Here is a 21,960-nt window from a genome sequence, read left to right as displayed (position 1 = left end):
TGTCTGCTAGAACAAGGTGAGATGTCTCCGTTTGTGTCTCTTTAGCTTGATGCAGCGGAGGTATTCAGAGCCAAACACTTATATAGACACCCCACCGTCCATTCCTCAAAACTCGGAGGAGCTGTATGATGACGTGGCATCTATAGCTGATCCCGAGGTAAGTGTAAAACCTGAGAATCCCTGCCCTATTGTTTTGCTGTTTTCAGTTTCATTTTCACATGGACTCACTTCACTTGGCTGCTTTCCATCCCTAACATCCTGCCCCCCGTGTCACACAGGATGCTGATGAAAACAGCCTGCCACAGTGTGAGGACAACAATCTCCTGGAACACAATCAAACATGCTCACAAGATGCTAACTACCCTATTGATACAAAACAGGATACCGACAATAGAATTTACCTGGACCTCGTCCCCGTGCGCTCCTTCCTTCATACATCCTGTGGAAATAAAACCTCCCCTGCCAAAGACTCTTCGAGGCAGTCGCCAGTCCCGGTAGAGGACCAGAGGGACTCTTCCTCCCAAATAAAAGAGGTAAGTTATAAGAATTGATCATACTATATGTTCTGTATTTACAACGTATTGCTGATGATTTGCTGTTTTGACATATTTGGTGTTCAAAACAAATCTACAAAAGCTTTGTACACCTCTGATGAGAAGAAGATAAACTGTTCACCAAGAGGCATATAAATGAATACTTTAAGCAAGACTAGTGGATTATTTGTGTTTCAATTCGAGCTTTCATCCATCTCTTGATATATGGAGCAAAGGCTTGTTTACAGTCTTCACTGGAATGCAAATTTCAAAGCCTTTTAACTCATTGGCTGCCAGCCATTTTCAGTGCAGAGAGACCCATACTGCCAAGTGTTTTACAGTATTTTGACTGATTTTCCAAGACCCGCAGAAAAGTGTGTCTTATGACTATGTACACACCGAAATTACCAAAAGAAAGAGTAGACTCTCTTCTTTCATCAGGAAAAAAAGTTTGTTTCTACCATTTTCAGTCCTTTAGTAATAGACAGTAGAACATAGGTTGGTTTCACCAAAAACAGCTGTTTTTGACCAAAAAATTGAGAAAACAAGCTTTTTTTTTTTTGTGCAAAGTGGCACTGCTGCCACCTTGCGGGTAATTTTGCCAGTATATTCTCTGTTTAGTGTTTACAAGCCTAAGATTTAGTGACGAACTCCGCTAGATTGTCCCCCAGCCCGCTCCGTTAAAAAACGCAATTGACGTCTATAGACGTCTTTGGCAGTCAACGTTTTTTTTTAAATTGACGTCTATAGACGTCAATGGCACCGAAAGAGTTAAGTAAATATGCACCAATTGTAAAGTCCAAGCAAATAGTGACGTGAAAAATAGTAATTTGGCTGAAGACCAGTTGTCAATACTGATTGTTATTTTCATTCATTTTCCGTTTACTGTCAGGGAAACAATGTATGATGCGTTACAACTGAGCACTTGGGAAGTATTTCAGCCCTTCATCACATTGTCTTTGAATGAGATCAACTTATTTTACACAAATGTGTTAAAAACCCTTTATTATAACCTTTCATGTGAAAAGATTATTTGTGTAACAAAACAACAAGACTTTTGAGCCTGTAAACCAACATCCAACTCAATAACATTTTGGTGCTTTGGTGCAACACAACTAGGACACACCAGATAAATTGTCAACCATCAGTTGGTGACATGCTGTTTGCCAATAGGCTGATTGCAGTCAACAAGCTGAGTATGGGTCGACATATAGGCCAATGTATCTGTGCATCTCTACATTAAAGTACTGTTAAGTATTTAAAGGGAATACATGGTTTCCTCTGCCAGAAGGTCTGTATAATGTATATTTATTCATCCCCAGCAGTCCACAAGGCGCCACCAGGCTCCTTTGCAGTCGGTTGTGCCCAGCTCAAATATTTGTAGCACTGCAGACCGTGCAAACTACACATGCCCCTGGATCGATTTCCATTCAGAAAAACACCATACCAGACAAGAAAGATGAGGGGAATAATAACTACATTGATGCTTGTTTTGAGGAAAGACTTGGCAGGCATAAACCTATTTTTCATACTTCTACAATGTACTGTAGACTGATTACATATCCATGCACAGGAAGCTTCAGTGCAGCTGATCCAAAAGATAGCATGCAAAGGACTGTGTCTGCATACACATAAGTTGAAACCATGCACCAAGCCTTAAACGTTGCCCTAACATTCAGTAGTCACGGGCTACTCGAAGAAGCTCCTAATAAAATTGGAGTGACTGTGTTTTTTAACGTTTCTTCTACAGCATCCATGGCAAACAGGAGATCGGTCTTTCCTCACCTCCTAATGCAACTAAGTGATGGCAATTAAAACAAGAAACCTTTCAGACAAAACTGCCAGTAGGGTTACTACAGAGGCACATCAAAAGCTCAGGGAACAACAGGAGAAAGCTTCACTGCGTACTCACCACAAAATTCACCATCAGAAGTTTGAAAATTAGGTTTTGTCAGCACTGAGCAAAAGTATATTTAGAGAAATAAAGTGCAGAATTAAAAAAAAAAAAAAAAAAAAAAAAGAATTTATTCACCTTTCCATCTGTTAAACATAGGGGTGGATTGATAATGCTTTGGGCTTGTGTTGTAGCCTGTGGCACAGGAAGTCAATTGCTAGAGGGAACATAACACCTTCTGTAAAGAATCTGCAGGTGAAAAGTGGCTAGGCTGTACAAAAAACAATGAATCTGTGGATAGATCTAAAAACAGCCAAAAAGTCCCCCAAACAAAAACTGAAAGAGTTTTATTTGCCAGAAGAACATTTACAAGGTGCAACAGTTGTCCTTTTTTTTTCCAAAAAGTACTTGCACTCCAGATTTAAAAAAAAAAGAAAAGTCGTTCATGCATGCAACCATCCACAGCAGCAAAGGTTTTCCCCTGAACTTTTACACGTCTCTGTATGATTAAACTCAATTTGTAACCAAGCTCCTAACCACAACTTTTCTGAACAAAATGTTTCAATTACAGGTCATTTCAACCAGCTGTACTGAGCCAGAGTCAACACCTGTATTAAATGGTCTTAGTTCGCCTTCTGGCACCAGCAAATCAGAACAACAAAGACCCCTGACTCCCACTCCACCACAGCCGCAAACTCAACCTGTCAAGACCTCATCCCAAAGCCAGGAGACGCCTAAGAAGACCAGCCTTGGGATCCCACAAGCCTTCAACTCCTCTGGGACACAGATCCAAAAGGGCCAGGTAGCTCAGACTGCTGCTACCACCTCACTCCCTCACAGCCCGCAACCCGCACGGCCAAAGGCACATACCATAGGTCAGTACTAACAGGGAGGATGAATTTGCTGGATATTGTATCAATAGAGAAAATGTAGCTGTGCTTGTGTGAATTTTGAAAGCAGGTCGTGTTTTATAATCATCATCGCCAAATTCTTTAATGATATTTCCATAATCAGAAACACCAGCTTTAGTGTCCTGGAATGTATTCTTACAACCGTGGCTCCCTCTAGTGAAAAGCTGCATCCTTTACAGCTAAAGACACTGCTTTTAAAAATGAATCTTTTTTTTGTCTCGCAGCTTCAGAGGAATGTCCATTATGTATATGTATATGTATATGTATATGTATATGTTTTCTTTTTTTTGTTTTTTTCTGTGCATATGGATCAACCTAAACTATTAACACCCCATTACCAGGGTGTCCCGGTTCTGTTGAAGTGAAACTTGGCAAGAACCGCACAGAGGCAGACTTGCGCCGCTACATAGACGAGCGAGATCGTCTGGAGAAAGAGAGGGAGGAGGTGAGGAGCAGTCTGGCAAAACTAAAGAAAGAAAGGAGGGAGACCAAAGAGGAGCTCAGCGCCTGCCAAGGTACGTCTGCTTGTCCTCGCTGCTGCACATAACTGCTGTCAGCTTTTACTCTGATAAACGTGACTGTCCTGTCATAAACCTGTTATCCTTTAGATCCCAAGCAGCAAGCCTCATCAGAGACCCGTCTGAAGCAAAAGGAGGAGGCGTGTCGAGAGGCAGAGCGCCGCAGGGTCGAGGTGGAACTTCGACTGGTAGAAGTGAAAGAAAGTCTGAGGAAAGTGGAGTCAGGACCTTTCACACTGGGAACCACATTGGACAGCAGCCTCCAGGACACAGCCACGGTTGGTTTTCTAGTTCCGCTTCTCTAGATGTATAAAACTTCAGAGCCCATCAGTTTGCTTAATATCCTGCGTGTGTGTGACAGAGATTCTCTTTGAAAAAAGGACCATCTTTAACCATTTTTATTTCTCCATAGTCTAAAACGGCAAACTTGCCCAACCCCCAATCATCATTATCACCACCATCTTCAGCATCGTCTTGCCAACCCTCCAACAACAACAACAGTGCAGACTCAGCTTCACCAGTCAACTCTGCCTCTGCTCTGAAAAACAGACCCGCTTCCATGATGGCCACGAAAGGCAAGGTCTTGCAGAAAGCCAAGGTGAGACTACATTTAATACAAACTGGAAACATCATCTGTAAAAATAGATTGAGGCTCATCTTAAAATGTCACATTATTGTGGGTTACAGTGTCTGTCTCTTGTTGTATTTAAAGGAATGGGAGAAAAAATCCACCACCTAGAAGGAAACCCCCCAAAACCCATAAGCTTTTATTGGTCAATCTTCTACAGCATCCATGGCAAACAGTTTATTCCTCCATGGATCCTTCATCCACATCAACTTCTTGCCAAGACTATGAAGAGCCAATCAGACAGAGGAAAGAGCTGTCTTTGAATATCACTGGATATTCAATAAAATACAGTGACTGTTTGAATTGTTTTTCTCCATTTGCAAAGGAAGGTAGTAGCATTTTGGTTTGTGTAACCGCACACAAATGTGATGTTTCGACATTGCAAACAACCAAACATTTGAAACCACTGAATTCTGAGACAGAAACAATCCCCTCTAATAAATTGTTCATCCTGTACACTTCAGATTGTAGCTTGGTTCATGTATGCTGGTAGCCAAGATGTAAATATATCTACACCATTATTCAGCCTTTCGGCTTGTATTGCTAGCTAAAAATGCACTTTTTATTCAAATAAAAATGTACTGACCAAAAAAAAAAAACAGGCTTGAAAACGGTTTATGAAAATGTCGCTTTTTGTTTTTGCTGCTACACTTTCCAAATTGTTTGTGGAAAACTAACAGAAAGGACGCAGAAAAGGTGCAGAAGCAAACATTTACAGAGCAAATGAAGTCGACTCTCACTGATTAAAATAAACAAGTATGACGAAGGTTTAATGTTGGAATTTCCCTTTGGACATTAGATTAAATAACTCATTTAAAAAGCTTTTCAGCTGTCATACAAGGTGAATCATTCTTACTTACTAACTTTGTCCAAACATAAGTTTGCATTGCTTGTATAAAATAGTATTAGTCTGTACTTGTAAGTGTAAGGCTGGCACAAAATTAGCTTTGCTAAGTTGAGCTATAAGATTCAAATATGAGAAAGAAAAAAAAAAAACTCATGTTGCTTTTGGCATGAGAACAAAGTTGTGGTGATTATACATTAAGAGCAATTTAAAAAATCATGACACTGACATAATATTAAACCTCACACCCAAGAACAGCTATGAAGAGGCATTCAGAAAGAACAAAAAAACAAACATGAATATGCACAGCAGTAGAGACAGTACGGTAGAGACAATTGTTGATACTGAATGCATAAAATACTGAAAAAAAGAGCATAAAGCACCAGGTTCCCCTGTGTACCTGCAATAACCCTTGGTTCTGAAGTGTTCGTATGATTTGTTCATGCGATTTGTTTATGCGTGTGCTGTAGATCAGGCAGCGTGCCTCCGACGGTGTAGTTTGTAGTGATGCAGAAGCTCCTGGTGGCTCTTCCTCTGTCTGCTCTTCTTCCTCAGACCAGCAGGTCTCGGGCGATCACCTCTGGATGAAGATTTACTGCTTCCTGCAGGCAAACCACAAAACAAGTCACGAGTTGTCAAAGAAATACAGCTGTTGCTGTTTTTTTTTTAAGCCAGCGACTGTAGCCACTGTTGTACATATTTTATTTCTCTATATTTTCATTTATAGGATCCTTTAAGAATGACTCCAACAAAGTAACAGACTGACAAGGTTGATCACATTGCTAGAGGTTAAATACTATTTTTTTTAAATCTATATATGGCAATAGAGGAGTGCAGGTTTTTGCAGGCAGGATCACGTTCCATCAGGATTTGTCAAGATGTGACCAGAGTAAACGAGATAAGCTTTAAAACAGTTTTAAACAAATGAGAAACATACTGAATTCAACATTACTAACAGAAAATAAAGCAAGGAGATTTGGGTCATTTAATTTACTTTTTTCACAGTGTGGTCCTTCATAGCCTTGACACTGACACCGGAAGCTCCCTCCAGACAGGATGCAGATCCCATCATGCATACATGGGTTGGGCTTACAAAGATTTACAGGTTTCTTCACCTCTGACAGAGAGAAAATGAACACAAAACAGCTAATTACATGCAGGCAAAGCACACAAGCATTGTATTTGTGTTTCTTCGCAACTATTCATCTGTTTTCTATTTAGTAACGGAAAAATGAAAGAAGAGATGAAATCACAATTTTCTTAACGTCCCCTTACTTTTATTCAAAGAAAAGGAGACATCAAACTTTCCTAAACTGTTTCGTTTTACCTGAACACAGCATCTGAACCAGTACATCCTCAAAGTACTTGAGATCCTCGTAAGATGGCACTGAGATCAGGTGCTCCTCTGAGCCTGCAATCTGCATCAGCTTCTCTCTCTGCACATCTCCAATACCAATCACAAAAACTGAAACGCCGTTCTCTCTTATCTTTTGAGCCGGTACGACTGCATCGTCCCCTCCTGACCCGTCCGTCAGCACCACCACAGCCTTGTTGACTCCTGGTCGTGCACCGTTTGTCACTGTCAGGACATTAGAGTGGATGTGGAGTAAAGCTGCACCTGTTGACGCCTCTCCGCCCTTGTAGCTTGCTTCACCTACAGCCTTGAGGATGGCAGAGCCAGAGTCATAGACATCCAGGCCGAAGACAGTGGTTGCTCTCCGGCTGTAGGCCACGAGAGCTACTTGAGCCACATCGCGGTTGATGTCGAACTGGACGCTGAGGCTGCGCACAAAGTCCTGCAGGGTACCAAAGTTCTCGCGGCCAACACCAGCTGAGGCATCCAGGGCAAACACTAAGTCTACTGCTTGACCCAGACAACCTAGAAAACAAGAAATAAATTTTTTTATAGAGTAGTTCGACATACAAAAGATCATTCAGAAGTTGTATTTCAACAGCTTAAAAATGCATTATTTCTTTTGGAAATCTAAAGGTTTAGAAAACTCTAAAAAGTAACTTTGTACAAGTCACTCTATTAGACATTCTATTGGTCACCTTAGGTCACCTTCAAATTCAAGGCTAATCTGTAAAATTCAAATATTTTTGCTTTTATACGATCATTCTTCCAAATAAATAGTGTGACATTTTTGAGTCCTCTTTAATATTTGTATGAAAATCAGATATGGTTTAAGATTATATTCGGGCAGAAATCTTTTTTCACAAAGTTTTAAGCACTATTATAGAGTCTATTGTAGTCATTTACACACAGGGAACATATACTGTACAATCTAGGAAGATTATACTGTATATTGATAAACTGTTTGATTCATACACAAACATAACTTTGAATCTTCTTTGGGTTGTGTTTGTCATCCCAACAGAAACTCATGCTTGGTACATTCCTGTTCACGGTTACCTTTGACCTAAAGAGGGCACCAATGTACCGAGATATGCAGCAATGCACCAGCATTCTACCACAAGTAAGAAGACTTGTTTCAGCAGGGTTAGAAACAAGTTTTAATCTTGCAAATGTTTTGCAAAGTAGGAACTTCAATAAGTATGTGTCACCTCAGAGGTAAATAGTTGCATTCTGATGAACACTAATGACATTAGATGAAGTCTTCTGTTGGGCATTTCGTACCTTGTGTATCTACGCTGCAGATCTTGGCCTTGAGCTCTGGTATCTTCCCTGTGAGCCTATCGGGTGATGTGTAGGTGAGAGTCCTCTGGGGATTTCCTGTGATATTATTCAGCTCTCCCTTTAAGCCATCTGGTCCCACCCCTATCAGGAAGATCTCTCTATCTCGTGCATATTTAGAGGCCTCAACCACATCATCAGCAGCAGGAGTGGCAGTGAGCAGCACTACCACGCGGGGAAGGTCATCTGAGATGTCGGCATAGACCGGCTCGCTCACAAAGCCGTTACGGGTAACGTAGCGGAGTGCCTGCCCAGTCAGTGTCTGGCCACCAAGGGGTTGAAGTGCGTCCACCGCCTTAAGAAGACCCCTCAGGTTCCCTTTGAACTTCCCAACCTGGACCTCTACTCTCGTTTCTCCACCAAACACAGCCAGGCCAACTTTGCTGGGGCTGTCAGAACCAATCACAGTCTGCAGGAAGCGTTTTAAGAAGGATCTGAGGCGGAGGAAGCCTTCTAAAGTGAGTGTGGCAGAGCCCTCGAGCAGGAAGAGCAAGTCAATGGAGCAGTCCAGTGATAATGCAGGGGCTGAGGAGGGAAGTAGGGTTCAGTTTATTTCTTCTCTACAGTGCCTGATTAGACATCACCTTAAGATAAAGCTAGTGAGTGTACTGACCACAGTGTGGGTCTCCTCCATATCCAGGGGGACACACACAGTGGTAGCCCTCTGGACCTTCTGACACACAGGTCCCACCGTTCATACAGGGCTGAGAGTCACATGGATCTGATGACGATGAGGAGGAGACAAAATGGCAGCAAGTGTGTTGATGAATACCATGTAGGAGCATAAATGGTTGCAGGAATCAAAGGAAGATAAGATTACCTGGACAGATAGTCCTATGGCAGACTGTCGGGTGTCTCTTGTAGACCTTGTCGTACCTATGAGGAGAAAAAAAAAACAAAACACGCCATTAAAATGCACTTGTTTTTTATTATTATTATAAGAAACGCATGTTGGCGATCCTTAAATTGTCTTCCTCAGGTATATTCCGTCTCTCTTTTCCATCTTACTCCATTTGTCCAATTAAGTTGTATTGAAGCTGTTTTTTGTTTTTTTATATGTTAACTGGTGGTTCTCTAACCTTAGCTTTATTTACCTCAAACCAAAACAAATTGCTACCAAAACTAGACAGAACACCATTGGTGAGATCCCGGTAACTTTGCAGAGCAACACACATTGTCCTGCACACTACTACAGTTTTTCTCCTACAGCCATAAGCACTTTAAACTCTAATACTTCACTTGAAAACCAAAGTATACAAACTCCCAAGTGTAATATCAACTGTCTCTGCCAACCTCCCTATCTTTTTTTTTTTTTTTTTACATTTCTCTGTACTTTTTTCCACTGTGTTCTAACTTACATTTATCTATCTATATTTTCTAATGTCAATGTCGAGTTGACTGCCTGAAGAATTTCATCATAAGCAGAGTCAATAATGACAATAAACTCTCTAAAAAGAGAATGCATGCTGCCCCAGTCAACTCACCAGAAGTAATCAAAATTGTACTCAGTTTTATAAATATGTGTGACAGAAAGAAGTATTTGTCTCCATACTTTCGTGTGCATATACCTGTAGAAGGGGCAGAGAGAGGTGTACGGGGAATACCCCTTGGAGCCTTTCCAGCACATGAAATTCCCCTGTAGCTCCTTCACTGTCTCCAGTGTCTTCCTCTCACAGGGGAATGACTCCACCTGACAGCCTGGAGGACAGAACAAGGCATGATGGTTGGTGTGATTGGTGTTGGAAAGAGAAGGGACAATTACTTAAGATTCTCAGGTCTTTGTTAGAATAATTAGCATAGATAGCGGTCATAACTCCCTTGGGTGAAAGCTCCAACCTGCAGGTGTAGCATTGCAGACAGAGAAAGTGCTCAGTGTGGTGTACACGCCATTAACAGCATCATAGAAATGCTCAGCAAAGAAAACATGACTCTCCACTGGCTCACTGGCAAGAGCGTGCAGCTCTTCCCACCTGTAAAGAAGATAAAGACAAACTTCTTGGGGACTGCTTTGCAAAGAATCAGAAGCATTTTAATGTTTCATCACTGTCAATGATCATTTTCCAATCAACAACCATACTTGGGGTAGCGTAGGCCAATAGCAAACAAGACCACGCCCATCTCTTTTAGCCGTGCAGCTGCCTGGACCACGTTGCCCTGAGATCTCCCATCCGACAGGAGAATGACGATTTGGGGGACACTGGAGGAGTTACGGCCACCTGGAAAACCCTTCCTCAGGATGTATTTCAAAGCCAACCCTGTCTGTGTGCCGCCTCCCCTGAGAGTTTGGAGAGGGATTTTTCTTGTTACTGCTAGTGCAATAATAAAACAGAGCAATTATAGATGATGTACTGTACAAAAGAAGTAAGAAGAGAGAATAACCTCTTGCATATTTCTGCCAAAGCAAACTTAACTTTAACTACACTGGAAAAAAATTCAAAGTCTTACAAGTATATTTGTCTCATTTCTAGACAAATTATCTCATTACACTTAATATAAGACACAACTGTCTAACAAGCACTATTTCAGCAAGATATAGGGACTTGTTTGAAGACAATACATCTTGAATGTCTTGTTAAATGAAAAAGTCTTGAAAACAAATTGTTTTGAGTCACATATCATATGAAACAAGCTTTTTTTTACATTTGAAGAGGTTTTTAAGCTAATTTCAAGATCACCTTTATCTTAAAAGTCCTAAATATCACATCTTATTTCAAGAAATCTTGACAAGCCGATTTTCACTAGTTCCATTGGCAGATTGTTTTGCTTATTTCAAGCAAAAACGTCTTGTATTTGTTGTTTTTCTTACTTATTTTTGGAGGGGCATTTTTTCCAGTGTACAGCCAGATTCCTCTATCACTTCTTAGACTTTAAAACACATGTTTGCTTGGTTACAATACACCAGGGTAGAAAATCCATTTAAAAAAAGATGACAGCCTGTCATCCTATCATGTTTCCCAGATTGTCCATATTTTTTCTCCAGTAAAGACAATGCAATGTCTGCTACAAGATGATGTTGAGAAAAGTTGTGAGGCCCACAGGCATGATTTAACCATCTTAGCTTCCTTCAACTGATACATGTCAACATATAATATAGGAACAGCTGGAAAAGTTAGTGGTACTAAAAGGAAACAGCTGGAGAAATATGCTGCAACTAATTTGGTTACTTGGCAACAGTTGAGTAAGCTGGGTGACATAAAAAGAGCACCTTAGAGAAGAAAAGTGTCTCAGATTTAAAGATTGGGAGAAGTTTGCTAAAAACACTTTGAATATTCCATCACCTACAGTACTTATTATCATCAAAAGATTCTGATAATCTGTTCACATATGTTTGTGGGAAACATGTCTAAAAGTCAATGATAAATGTCCATGATTTTTGGGCCCTCAGGCTGCATTGCATTAAAAACAGACATGATTATGTCACGGGCTTAGGAACACTTCAAGAAATCAAGAAGAAGCCATATGTGAATATGATCCAGAGATGCTACAATCTTTTCAGGGCCAAAGCTCATAAAGTGGAAAAATGTTCTGTGTTCAGACGAATGGAAATGCAAATCAATGCTTTCTGTTTTTATTTAGGCTGTTTTTATTTATCCCAGCGGTCATCGGGCGAGAGGCAGGGTACACCCTGGACAGGCCGCCAGTCCATCACAGGGCCACACAGAGACAAACGAGACAAACAACCACACACACTCCTAAGGACAATTTTAGAGACACCAATTAACCTAACATGCATGTTTTTGGACAGTGGGAGGAAGCCGGAGTACCCGGAAAGAACCCACGCATACACGGGGAGAACATGCAAACTCCACACAGAAAGGCCCCAGCTGAAAGTTGAACCTGGAACCCACTGGCTGTGAGGTGACGGTGCTAACCACCACGCCACCGTGCAGCCCGTTTTTACTTAGATGTAACACATTACAACTTGGCCTGTCCAGGGTGTATCCCGCCTCTCACCCGACGACCGCTGGGATAGGCTCCAGCCCCCCCGCGACCTGACCGACGGATTCAGCGGGTATAGAAAATGGATGGATGGATGGACATTACAACTTTTTTGGAACTGAACTTGTAAATTAAAAGGATTTCAATAAAGATTTATTTAAATATATATATATATATATATATATATATATACACAAAAACACCTACACTATCTCTAAACTAATTTGATTTGCACAACTAGTGATATATTTCAAATGTGGGCAGCCACACCCAGAATTCAATTTGTCTTATCATAGTTATTACCATACTGAGAACCACCCACGTGCACAGGCATTTGGTCAAATGATCTTCTTCTCCCTCAGTTTATACACTCATCCACAACCTTCTGAAAGCATGTGGTTCATCTCTAATCTGAAATTAATTTGTTTTTTCTATCCAGGGCTCATTTTGTATTACTTATCCTCCTGATGTGGGAATATAAGTGGGTTTTCTTGTGAGCTTAAGTGTTAACCAAAGCTACAGGAATAAACAGAATATGGAGACACGATCCAAACATACCAAAAGAGATTAAATGAAAAGAAAAGTCTGTCATTAAGCCAGTTCTCTCATATTTCTTTTGTTGTTTGATTTTCTTTACTCCTGGAAAACATTTCTGAACTGCATGACCATGAGTTTTTGTATGACCACAAATAATTCTTTGAGAACTTTTATTTTGATTAAAAAAAGAGACACAAAAAGTGGAACAAAAACACATTTTTTGCATTCATGACAATGTCCTCACTTATACACTAATGTATATGTGTATGTATGCTGTCTATGAGGCTGCAAAGCCACATGCTGGTCAGACTGCCCATGATTCCCTCTGTCTGGCACTAAAAGGGTCTTTTAGTGGGCAATGGGCAGATGAATGTCAAAACTAGATGACGAACCAAGAAGAGAGAATTCGTGGTCTAATGAATCAAGGTCTTTGTCACATCTACCTTGGATCATTGTGTTAATGGAACATTACTTTGAAATTGTACTGCCTACCTAAAACACAGCCAAGGACACCCTTTCATTATTTTACCTGGTAAACAAAATGTTCGGGAAATGTATCCAATAATTTGATCCAATTGTTTTTTTGGTATTTTTCCCCCAAGCAATGAACGTCTCTTTTCTAACCCAAAACATTACTTAGGTGAGAGTGGTGCGAAGGGAGACACAGACCTGTAAGAAATCTTCTTCATGTGCTTCTTCAGCTCCTGTTTGGTGGAGTATGAGTCCATGGAAAACTCCAGCCGAGGTGTGGAGCCAAGCTGAATCAAACCGACTCGCACCTGCACAAAGCCATAATTACAAGAATGGCAATCGATGCAATATGAAGAGGGAGGGGGCGACTGAAGTGACAGAAAACAAACCTTGTCTTGTCCAATGTCTAGGGCTTGACACAGCTTGATTGCATAGTGCTTGGACCTTTCAAAGCTACCCTTCCCGATGCTGTATGAGCCATCCATTAGAAATAGGATATCCATGACTGCTGAGCACTGCATCACTTCCAGAGGAAACACACACAAAAGGAAATGCTAAACACATTGGATGTATAGATAAACTCAGTTACATGTTTAAATGGATTGAAAATGTCACCTTTTCACAAAAAGACAAAAACAGCTTTGCATGCCACTGCTCAATTTCCTTTCCCTCAGGACTGCAAAACAATAAACTACCACAAAAAAAAAAAACTCTCTCTCAAACATGTTTGTACTCGTTGCAGGAATAAACAATCAGTTGTGCTGCTGCTATGTTTGAGAGCGCAGCTAATTATGAAACGCACTATTAGGGGAAGTGTGTCTGTCATTCAGACTTAGTCATGTCTGCACGCTGTGCTCTGTGATACGGACATCAGAATGAGAAGACCACCCACCCTCGTCTCTCACCCTCGTCTTTTATTAGTGCTTTACAATAAAAATTCAAGCTTTACTGCATGATTTACAGTGTACAGCTGTCAAGTTATAGGTTTTACAGCCTGATGTGTCAACTACCTCAACTTATAATGTCACAGTTTATTTGCTTTAGTACTTGGTATTTTACTCTTTTGCTTTGTATAATAATTTCTTTAATGACGGGATTAGGAAGATACTCACTTTCCGCTGCTGAGTTGATCTTTACGATGTTCTCATGGCTGGTTTGGATCTCCTGCACAGACGTACCCTGCTGAACTGGTAGGGACAAGGGACATGAAGATCAGCCAAATGTCATACTTGCATGTGCAGTTCAGCACCTACTAATGACATTTACACGTACACTTCAGGCATCCATGACCAAACCCAACAAACCTCAATACAAGCTATGTTTACAGAGATTAATATTTCTCTAATCAGACTGAGATCATTCTGATTCAAGATGAAAAATGTGTGTTTAGAAAGGATCCGGTGAGTTGTGTGTTTACACACAGCAACCCGTTTTATCAGAATTAAACTCTTTCGACATGTGAAAAGTGACTAACTGCTAAATTGATGAAAATATAACCAAAAAAATAATAATTTGCTTTTGCAACTTTCTTGTTTAGATAGAGAAAGAAAAACAAGTTTAACTGTCTGTACCCCGAGGGGTTGCAGGGATAGTTGCCTCACTGTTTTCTGATGGGCACAAATGTCTGCGCTTTGAAATTACATGCGTTTTACAGTACGTTTCGACAGTTGGATAAAAAGTGCTCCTGGACTGAAAAAGGTCAACGTAGAAACACATACACTGACCTGTTAACCACTGCTTCTTCGTGTTAACTGTACGCATCATTAGCTCTTTCATAAAAGCAAAGTCGAACAATAAATGAGATGCTTTCCTGAAAGCCAAATCAAACTCCCAATTGACCCCTTTTACAATGCCTAACTGAGTATTCAAAGCTAATGTGAGGGGACAAGTGAAAACAACCATTCTTTGGCTTCATTCACTGAAAGGACACTCATCTATTCAGGCGTATGTACAGCTCGGAGAGGAGGGAGCGACATGTGATTTACTGTGAACATGCCATGTTGCCCCTGGCAACCCCAGATCACAGAGGTATTTGTCCAGCACAGAACAAGAGTACATGGGTGATTTTACATATGTGCATTTCCACACTAATCGCTGTAGTGCTTCAGGCTGCGACCTTTTTCTTGATTTAGTGCCTGCTTCTTAGCTAAAATAGGTGAGAAAATGTAAAAAATTCAGAAAGGTTAGATGTACAAAAGCTCAATGGGGAAAAAGTACCTTGTGTTTTTGTGCCTTAAGTTTTCCTGAGATAATTTAGTGCTTATACTAACTTTTTCTTTCTTTCCTGCTCATTTATCCATCACTGGAGTTATGTAGAGGGTGTTGAGGACAAAAAATATGGCGCAGGCAAACCTGTCAGGACAACCACTTCTATTGGATGATCCATTAATCTAGAAATAATTAAGAGTATTTATGACCCATCTTGTGCTAAAACAATAGCATAATAATAAAAATTTGACCATTTCATGAAAAATATTAACTCGTTTTGAATAGGATGGCATCAACGTGTCTCACAAAAGTTGGGACAGGGCCATGTTTACCAATGTGTAGCATCCCCTCGTCTTTTAACAACAGAGGACAGTTGTTGGACCTCTGGGAGAAGATTGTTGTTCCGCTTTTGTCTGATCGGATTCTAGCTTCTCAACGGTCCAGGGTGTTCTTTGTCAATTTTAAATTTCACAATGCACCAAATGCTTCAAGTTGGTCAAAAGTCTGCAGACAGGCCGTCCCAGCACTCTGACTATTTTACTATGAAGCCATGTTGTTGTAATAGAGTATGTGCTTTACCACTGCCTTGGCCTTCCCTGAAAAAGAAATAATCTGAATGGCAGGATATGTTGCTGTAAAACCTGTAAAGCATTGATGGTTGCAAGTTTACATTTCCATAGGCACTAACACACCCCCATACCATAAGAGATGCAGACTTATGCAAGTCAGATGGTCCATCTCCTTCTTAGTCTGGAAGGTGTCATGTCCATGATTTCCAAATAGGAATTTCAATTCATCTGACCATAGAACAGTATATGGCCTCAGATAGATCCCCAAAAGATCCCCACTAAACTGCTTGGGAATGTTTTTATTAGTGAATGTTTTTATTGCCTCCGCTGGAGACAAAATGATGGCGACGCAACACACTGCTACTGTGCATTTTGCTTTACATTACAGGCACTGAATATCTTTTAAGAACAGCTGTTTCAGTGACGGTGATAAAACATAAAGAAAAGCATCACCAAACTCTACGAGACTGTAAACATTAGAGTAAAGCTGAAATTGTCTCACTATCTCACAGACTGACTTCCTTCAGCTGCCAGTGACATTCTAGTCTTTCCAAAAAGTATTCAGTCATCATTTCAGAGATAATGAGACAGAAAACTAATCATCAAAGAAAATCCCCACCTGCAAACAAGAGGCCTTTGGCCTGACCTCTTTAAAGTGCTGACCCTTTCATCTGTCCCTGATTCCAACATCATTCCAGCCATTAAGTCCTCTTGACAGTGAAAGTTTAGGGGCCTTGGCAGGCAGCCTTTTCCTAGTCAGATGGGCCCCAGTGCTCTGATCAAAAAGTCTATCTGTCAGGCCTTAGTGCCTCCAGAGAAATGACAGTGTATCTTTAATGTCCGTGAAAATAATCTCAGCAGGGAAATCAGGAGTAGCATAATGAGTATAAATCCCTGTGCTGTGGGAGTGATTTCTATTTGGCATTTATCCCACCACAGTCTGGGAGATGTGCTGCAAGTAGTTCTCCCCTCATATCAACAATTGAAAACTACAGAAAGTTTGAATTGACGGACTGAATTGCAAGGATATTTACCACTGCAACATGTTATCTATGTTGTCAGCACAGGACCAGAGAGCTGGGCCTCCTGACAAGGGGAAATAGTCTGGTTTGGTCAAGTTCAAAGTCTTAAAGTGGTCCGTAATAAATACTTGACACGATGCTAAAGCTGTCATTTTTGAAAACAACTCAAAGATTAGAACTGCACCACCACACCCTCCTCTTCCCCCAGGCAAATACCAATACTCGCAGGTCTGAGAGAACAACTGCGAATGAGCTATAAAAGAGAGGCTAAATCTACCTTGCCTGGAAACGAGCAGGATTTTAAGCTCGGGAGGAAAGAAATAACTTTGGGAAGAAGATGATAGGAATTCCTCACAAGTGAAAACAGTTTTAAGGACCAAAACAAAATAAATCCTCTGAAGAATTTTAAGCTGTTCAGAGGAGCATCAGAGAATTACAACACTAGGCATGAGCATGCAAATGCCAACATAATGGAAATGTTCAACGCTGTATTTGTGAGGACATTTGAATTTATTCTTAGGCACAAGTTTATCTATACTCACCCTTATATAAACAGTAACATTCATCTCAATCTTTAAACCCTAAATCTGGCACACGGCCCAATTTTGTAGACAAATATCGGATATTAGAAGTGTTTTTATCATAAGTTAAAGAACAAATCAAAATGAATTATTTAGAAACAATAAGATTAGTGTTGAATATGCTGGAGAGGTTTTTCAAAAAAGTTAGAACAGAGGCCACAAAAGACTCCTGAGCTAATCAAAAAAAAAAAAAAAAGAAGAAAAAGAACCCATCTCCTCGCAAATAAATTGGTTTGGAAGGGCTTAGAAACAGAATTACAGTAAGTGTCTTTTACAGGTGAACATCTGGAGGAGTTCATCTCTTTGAAAGTATATCAGGGTTAAAGTTGTAACTACTTCAGAATTATGTTTCTCAGTGTTCAATTTAAATTGTACAGTACACTGTAACATTACAGAGGATCCTGAAAAATCTCTGTACAATAAAGAGAAGGCAGGAAAGCGGCTGAACGGTCCCGATCTTCAAGCAGCACCTCAGCAAAAATGAGGCGAGTCTGTAGTGGGAATCACTGTATGGACACTTCTGTACATCACTGTCTCACAAATGCAAGTTAGAACTCTACTGAGCGATGGAACAAAACACACTGACTCCTGTGTAGGAGAGTTCTGTTCATATTTAAAAAGATTTAGTTTTTTTTTTGTTTTTTTTAAATGGGGTTATAGATGAATTACATTCCTAAAACAGTACTTTAAACTACTCTTCCGCTCAAGGCTTGGAATACCAGACAGACACAGAAAGCAAAACAGTAATAAAAATCAATCAACTGACCTTGAAGGAGCAGCAGAGTTAAAAGGAAGGTGAGACAGATATCAGGGTGCATGTTGGGTCACCTGGAATGATAAACAAATGCACATGCTTAGCTAGAATCCAAAAGAAAGGACCAAAAATGCTCAGAGGTGAGAAAGAAGGCAGCCTTGAAAGAAATATGTGAGGCAGTGGACTGTGCGAGGCAGTGATTTCGCACCTGTCCCCTTGAGTTTAAAGATGGTTCTCTCAATGGTTTTTTAATGAATTCATTTCTGCTCATAGAAAATATACAGAAAAGTCAGAAAAAATAAAACAACATTCTGAAGGAATTCATGTTCATGTTGAAAGGTGGTTCACGACTCAGGAAATTATTCAAAGAGTGGCTGCCAAAGGACAGAGGACAGATAAGAGGAGCTTACGTTTTTTTTTTTCCTAATGAGGCAAATCAGATGGTGAAGTAGTAACCTGACTCTGAGTGCATCTTACAGCTAAGCACAGTCTTGGTCTTTCAAACAGAGCTGAAAAAAAAGAGGAAACATGATGAGAGATAGCTTCCAAGGCGAAATACTTTGTCTGCATTCTATCGGTTTTCAATAAATCAACACCTTCAGCTATATGTGCTACTGTCTATGTTTATCTGAATTCAGAAGAATTTGGCAATTGGTGTCATTCAAAATGTAAGGGAGGAATATGTTAGTGTGAGCGCTACACACGTTATAGACAGGTGCACAATCAGTATCTGCAAGATGGCATAGTACAAGGAACTCACATCAGCTCGGCCCACAAATATGTTGCCAAACATAACTCACCAGTCAAAGGTGTTGCATACAACACTTCACTGGCTTAAGTGTTTTGTCTGGGTCAAGAAGATAACGATAAGCTCTAAATTGAAGCTCTTAAAGCAAGAAGTACACGGAGTCTGATGAAGTGTGTGGTGAGGATTTTTTTTTTTTTTTTAAACAAAAAAAAAACAAACAAAACAGGATTATGTTTGTTGAGTCTAGCCTCAGCTATGTATGCACTTTATGATCTAAAGTATGATCAGATGGTTTTCCAGGTTTACCACTGAGGTGACATGTTATTTGCAAAGGCAAATATTTCAGCTTTGCTTACATCTTCCCAGAAATGTAATTTACGCCCACTGAGCAAGAGATTACAAGCCATGGACGATTTGAGGAAGATGCAAAAGTCTACTGGAATTCTTCTACGGTACACAAGTGAATTACTGCAGCTCTTTTTTCAAATGCAACCCAAAAGTCCCGTAATAAGTCCCACCTCTGTTAAACTTCGAATCCTTAATATTTAGATTACATCGATATGGGCTGAAGAAACCAAGTCAGCTTGATCTATTTTAAAGGCTTAAAAAATGGTTTTGGTGTATGAGATTCCATTCAATATTACATCCTTATCATATACATGAATACGGGTGAATGAGTGTGTTTTTAAAACAAGAGTCACATGTAATGATACATATATATATAATGCAATATTTGTATGTTGAATTGTATTTGATTGCAGACTGACCTAATGTCATCTGAGTATTTAATCTGACCCCATAACCATTCCATCCAATCCCACCCATGATATGTCAGCTCTGTTTTCTGTGTGGTCATTGTTGCCTACACATAAAATGTTGAGGGGCACCAGATAAGGTCTGATTAGCTCTGGCCGCCGATAAGCTTGGCTATAATATCCTGCCTGTCGCTCAACTGTGTGCACTGAGGTAGGCAAAAGCGCCAGAGACCTTCTGCATATGTAAAGCGGTGTGCATTTCTGAGACAGAGATAGAATTGTGTGCAGGATGGAGGCTCGCTTTAAGAGTCTGTGTGGCTGCAATAGGGGTCTGCAGAGCTGACATGACGGTGGCTGGCTGAGAGGACCCGTGCCGATAAGCATCATCGTAAGCCACCGATGCTCTTTTTGTGCAGTCGCTGCTACGTCTCCCCGACAAAGAGATTTCATTAGTCACAGGGGTATAGCTTCGGGCATGCACGCTCCCAATAGGAAGCAGCCAAGCATGCAAACATTTAAAATACACACACATGTAGTGCACACACCTGTCTTAGAAATTGGCTGCCTCTTCACAGGCATTCCTGCGGATCTCTCCACCCTCCATCACTCTGTTTCCCTACTCTGTCTGTAATGAACAAACCTGCACATCAGGCTGTGACTAACACAGGGAGGCCAATGAGCTCACAAGATATGAACTGAATTTAGAAGAAAAAAAAAAAAAAAAAAAAAACTATATCCACAGATCTACCTACCACTGTGAAAAAAAGAAAAAATGAAAGAAAGACAGCAAGGCTCATATCTATGTGCCTTTGTTTTTCATTCGCTTTTAGGTTGGAAAGTGCCTCCACCATGTACACTACAGTATAATTAGAAAGGAAAATCAAGAGAACTGCTAACCTGTACGTTTTACATCTTAACAGTTTAAAATATTTCAAGGCAACTCATCTGAACTGCTTTTAAAACTAACAGACAAATGTGGAAACTTCAGTGTGCTCTTTAGCATTGAAATGCGTTACAAGAGCAAGCTGGAAATAACACAAAAGGAGGATAACCGAAGCCTAAAAACATAAAATTCCGCCAACTTTCCCCAAATAATTTTTTTTTTTAAAAAGATTCTCATGTACAGTAGTAAAACTGTATTCATTCATTCTAAGTGCTGGCTCATCACCGATTTAAAACCAGTGTCACAAATGAGAATGTTAGAACTTTGGTCTATGATGTGGACGTGCAGACAGAAGACAAAAGTCAGTGATTCTCCTGAAAAAGGGAAATCTGGTTGACATGTATGCGGACACTGTTGCAAATGTATTATGGTAAGGTAAAGGTAGGCTACAGGTCAACTGCAATTTTTAATAAAATCTTTAAAACCAATCTGCACATTAGATAAAGCCATGATTCACATTTTCTCCCCAAACATTGAGTCAGTTATCAATAGGCTACAGAGGATTTTAGATTTGCATCTTCCACCCGTGATGCTTTTGAAAACGCATTCTTCAAGTAAAAAACGGTCAAAAGTCAAACGTGGGCAGCGCGTACTGGTCCACTTTTGACTCCAGTGACTTCTTTGATGTCAATTTACCACCGAGCTCATCTAGTTAGAGGGTCCGTCAACATCTGGTCACGTGTCAGGGGTCAAGGCAAATGTGGGATGGGGTTGCGACCCTGACCTGCAACAATAACCGCAGTTGACCAGAGTTTCTTAACAAGTTGTAGTTCGTCACCTTAAAGTACAACAGAAGAATTTAGAAATGTGATATTCTCAATGTCTGATTATGCCGCCTTTTTTTTTTTTCCAGATTTTACTCGTTTATATGAATCCCAAATTGTATTTCAGTATCGACTTCATGCCTCTTGTATTAAGATAAAAAAAAACAAACAAAAAAAAACGTTTCTTCTTTTAATTGCAGCTACGTATTTCAAATGTTTAAGTTTTTTTTTCTTAATCGTTTCGGTGTTTTCTGGATCAGGTTGATGAAAATGATCGCTTTGTGCATCCAATGACATTTCCTTCGGCAGCGGTCGATCCGCGACCACCTGGTGATCAAATCAAACGCACTCCCAAAAATTGCCTTTTTGACGGGTAAAAACGCATCCTTACCGTACAAGGTTCCTTCTTGTTTTCTGGGGCTGTTTTCCCGCAAAGTAGTCCTCTCTGTGTCCCTCCACGGCACTTTGTTTCCGCACTGCTCCGATCTAACGAGGCTCTTTGCTTCTAACAGAAGGAGCAGCGACCCCACCCACTCCTAATACCCACCTCTGATGTACCTGCGTGACGGGCTTTAATTTGTCCTCCTATCCCGTACGAGCAGCTATGGAGCGATACCCACACGGTCTTTTCGAGAAATGAATCCAC

General features: G+C 40.4%; 2 protein-coding genes across 4 annotated transcripts in view; one reads left to right on the top strand and one right to left on the bottom strand.

Annotated features, from left to right (window-relative positions):
• Positions 1-6,160, top strand: part of afap1l2 (actin filament associated protein 1-like 2) — a 44,465-nt gene extending 38,305 nt beyond the window's left edge. For 2 of the 3 annotated variants that reach the window (XM_075456963.1, XM_075456962.1), the window contains exons 14-20: positions 46-157; positions 279-533; positions 2,999-3,302; positions 3,680-3,853; positions 3,947-4,134; positions 4,269-4,454; positions 4,569-6,160. In XM_075456963.1, coding sequence (XP_075313078.1) covers positions 46-157; positions 279-533; positions 2,999-3,302; positions 3,680-3,853; positions 3,947-4,134; positions 4,269-4,454; positions 4,569-4,595 — 1,246 coding nt within the window. In that variant the 3' untranslated portion in view covers positions 4,596-6,160. The remainder of the gene's footprint in view (positions 1-45; positions 158-278; positions 534-2,998; positions 3,303-3,679; positions 3,854-3,946; positions 4,135-4,268; positions 4,455-4,568) is intronic. The other variant, XM_075456964.1, reaches the window with a different exon arrangement.
• vwa2 (von Willebrand factor A domain containing 2) lies at positions 2,685-18,171 on the bottom strand. Its single transcript, XM_075456965.1, has 13 exons — positions 18,117-18,171; positions 14,083-14,157; positions 13,360-13,493; positions 13,169-13,278; positions 10,101-10,298; positions 9,860-9,993; positions 9,592-9,721; positions 8,844-8,899; positions 8,637-8,744; positions 7,967-8,548; positions 6,656-7,207; positions 6,323-6,445; positions 2,685-5,930 (listed from the first exon to the last, which is right to left on the bottom strand). The coding sequence occupies exons 1-13, from the start codon at positions 18,166-18,168 to the stop codon at positions 5,800-5,802; spliced, it is 2,385 nt and encodes a 794-aa protein (XP_075313080.1). The 5' UTR covers positions 18,169-18,171; the 3' UTR covers positions 2,685-5,799.
• Positions 18,172-21,960: the final 3,789 nt, after the last annotated feature.

The sequence above is a fragment of the Odontesthes bonariensis genome, chromosome 23 (assembly GCF_027942865.1).
Source record: "Odontesthes bonariensis isolate fOdoBon6 chromosome 23, fOdoBon6.hap1, whole genome shotgun sequence".
Classification (NCBI taxonomy): domain Eukaryota; kingdom Metazoa; phylum Chordata; class Actinopteri; order Atheriniformes; family Atherinopsidae; genus Odontesthes; species Odontesthes bonariensis.
The sequence above is the reverse complement of the archived record's forward strand: the minus strand, read 5'-3'. Positions and strand labels throughout refer to the sequence as shown.